Raw genomic sequence first — 738 nt, 5'->3', positions numbered from 1 at the left:
CAAATGATNAAAAAATTTTCAGAAGAGCAAAATTATGAGCTTCCTTATGCCTGATGTAATGCGCGCTTTAAGAGTCGCGGTAAATATAGAAAACGCCGGAAAACGCATGGCGAACCATTCATTTACAAACGCAAACGATCCGATTATGGGCGAACGTTCAATCATTCATCGTTTGCATCTCACAATGAAACACATCTACTTAAAAATAAATGCGAAAACTGTGATACATGTTTCGCCTGAGAAAACAACCTGAAAAGACACAAGAAAGGATGCTTGATAACTTTTCGTTAGTTTCGCAAATTTAGTAAAATTTCAAGCACGTTCATCTATCTGCAATAGTGGAATGCATATGAAATTGTGCTGTGGAACATCCGAGACCATGGAGTTGCAATGCGAAATTCAATAAATATTGCGATGCAGAAAGACCATGCAGAAAATGAAGCCAAACCCCAGTGAACTGTCTATTTCTTTTGGCCCAGAGAGAGAGCATTTAGAAAATATTCGTTCTAAACGTAACTGCAGCACATCAGCAATTCGGGTGGGAAATTCTAAAAAATATCTTCCATATGAAATTCCAGAAAATATCTTCCATGGAAAATTCTAAAAAATATACTATGAAAATATTTGAAAGGGATCTACTTCCGGAAGTTCGTTCTGACCAATTTCCAGCCAACTTTTGCGCATTATTCCCTTCCAATGCTTCCTGTACAAGTATGGAATAGGGCATAAAAAACAATT

General features: G+C 36.9%; 1 protein-coding gene across 1 annotated transcript; it reads left to right on the top strand.

Annotated features, from left to right (window-relative positions):
* Positions 1 to 22: 22 nt before the first annotated feature.
* Positions 23 to 253, top strand: LOAG_16178 (zinc finger protein; the record flags this gene model as incomplete). Its single annotated transcript, XM_003151666.1, has 1 exon — positions 23 to 253. A coding segment is annotated over one exon (231 nt), but the record flags the coding sequence as incomplete, so codon positions are not given.
* Positions 254 to 738: the final 485 nt, after the last annotated feature.

Source organism: Loa loa, assembly GCF_000183805.2.
Source record: "Loa loa unplaced genomic scaffold supercont3.4534, whole genome shotgun sequence".
Taxonomy (NCBI): Eukaryota; Metazoa; Nematoda; class Chromadorea; order Rhabditida; family Onchocercidae; genus Loa; species Loa loa.
This window is presented reverse-complemented; position numbering and strand designations above follow the sequence as displayed.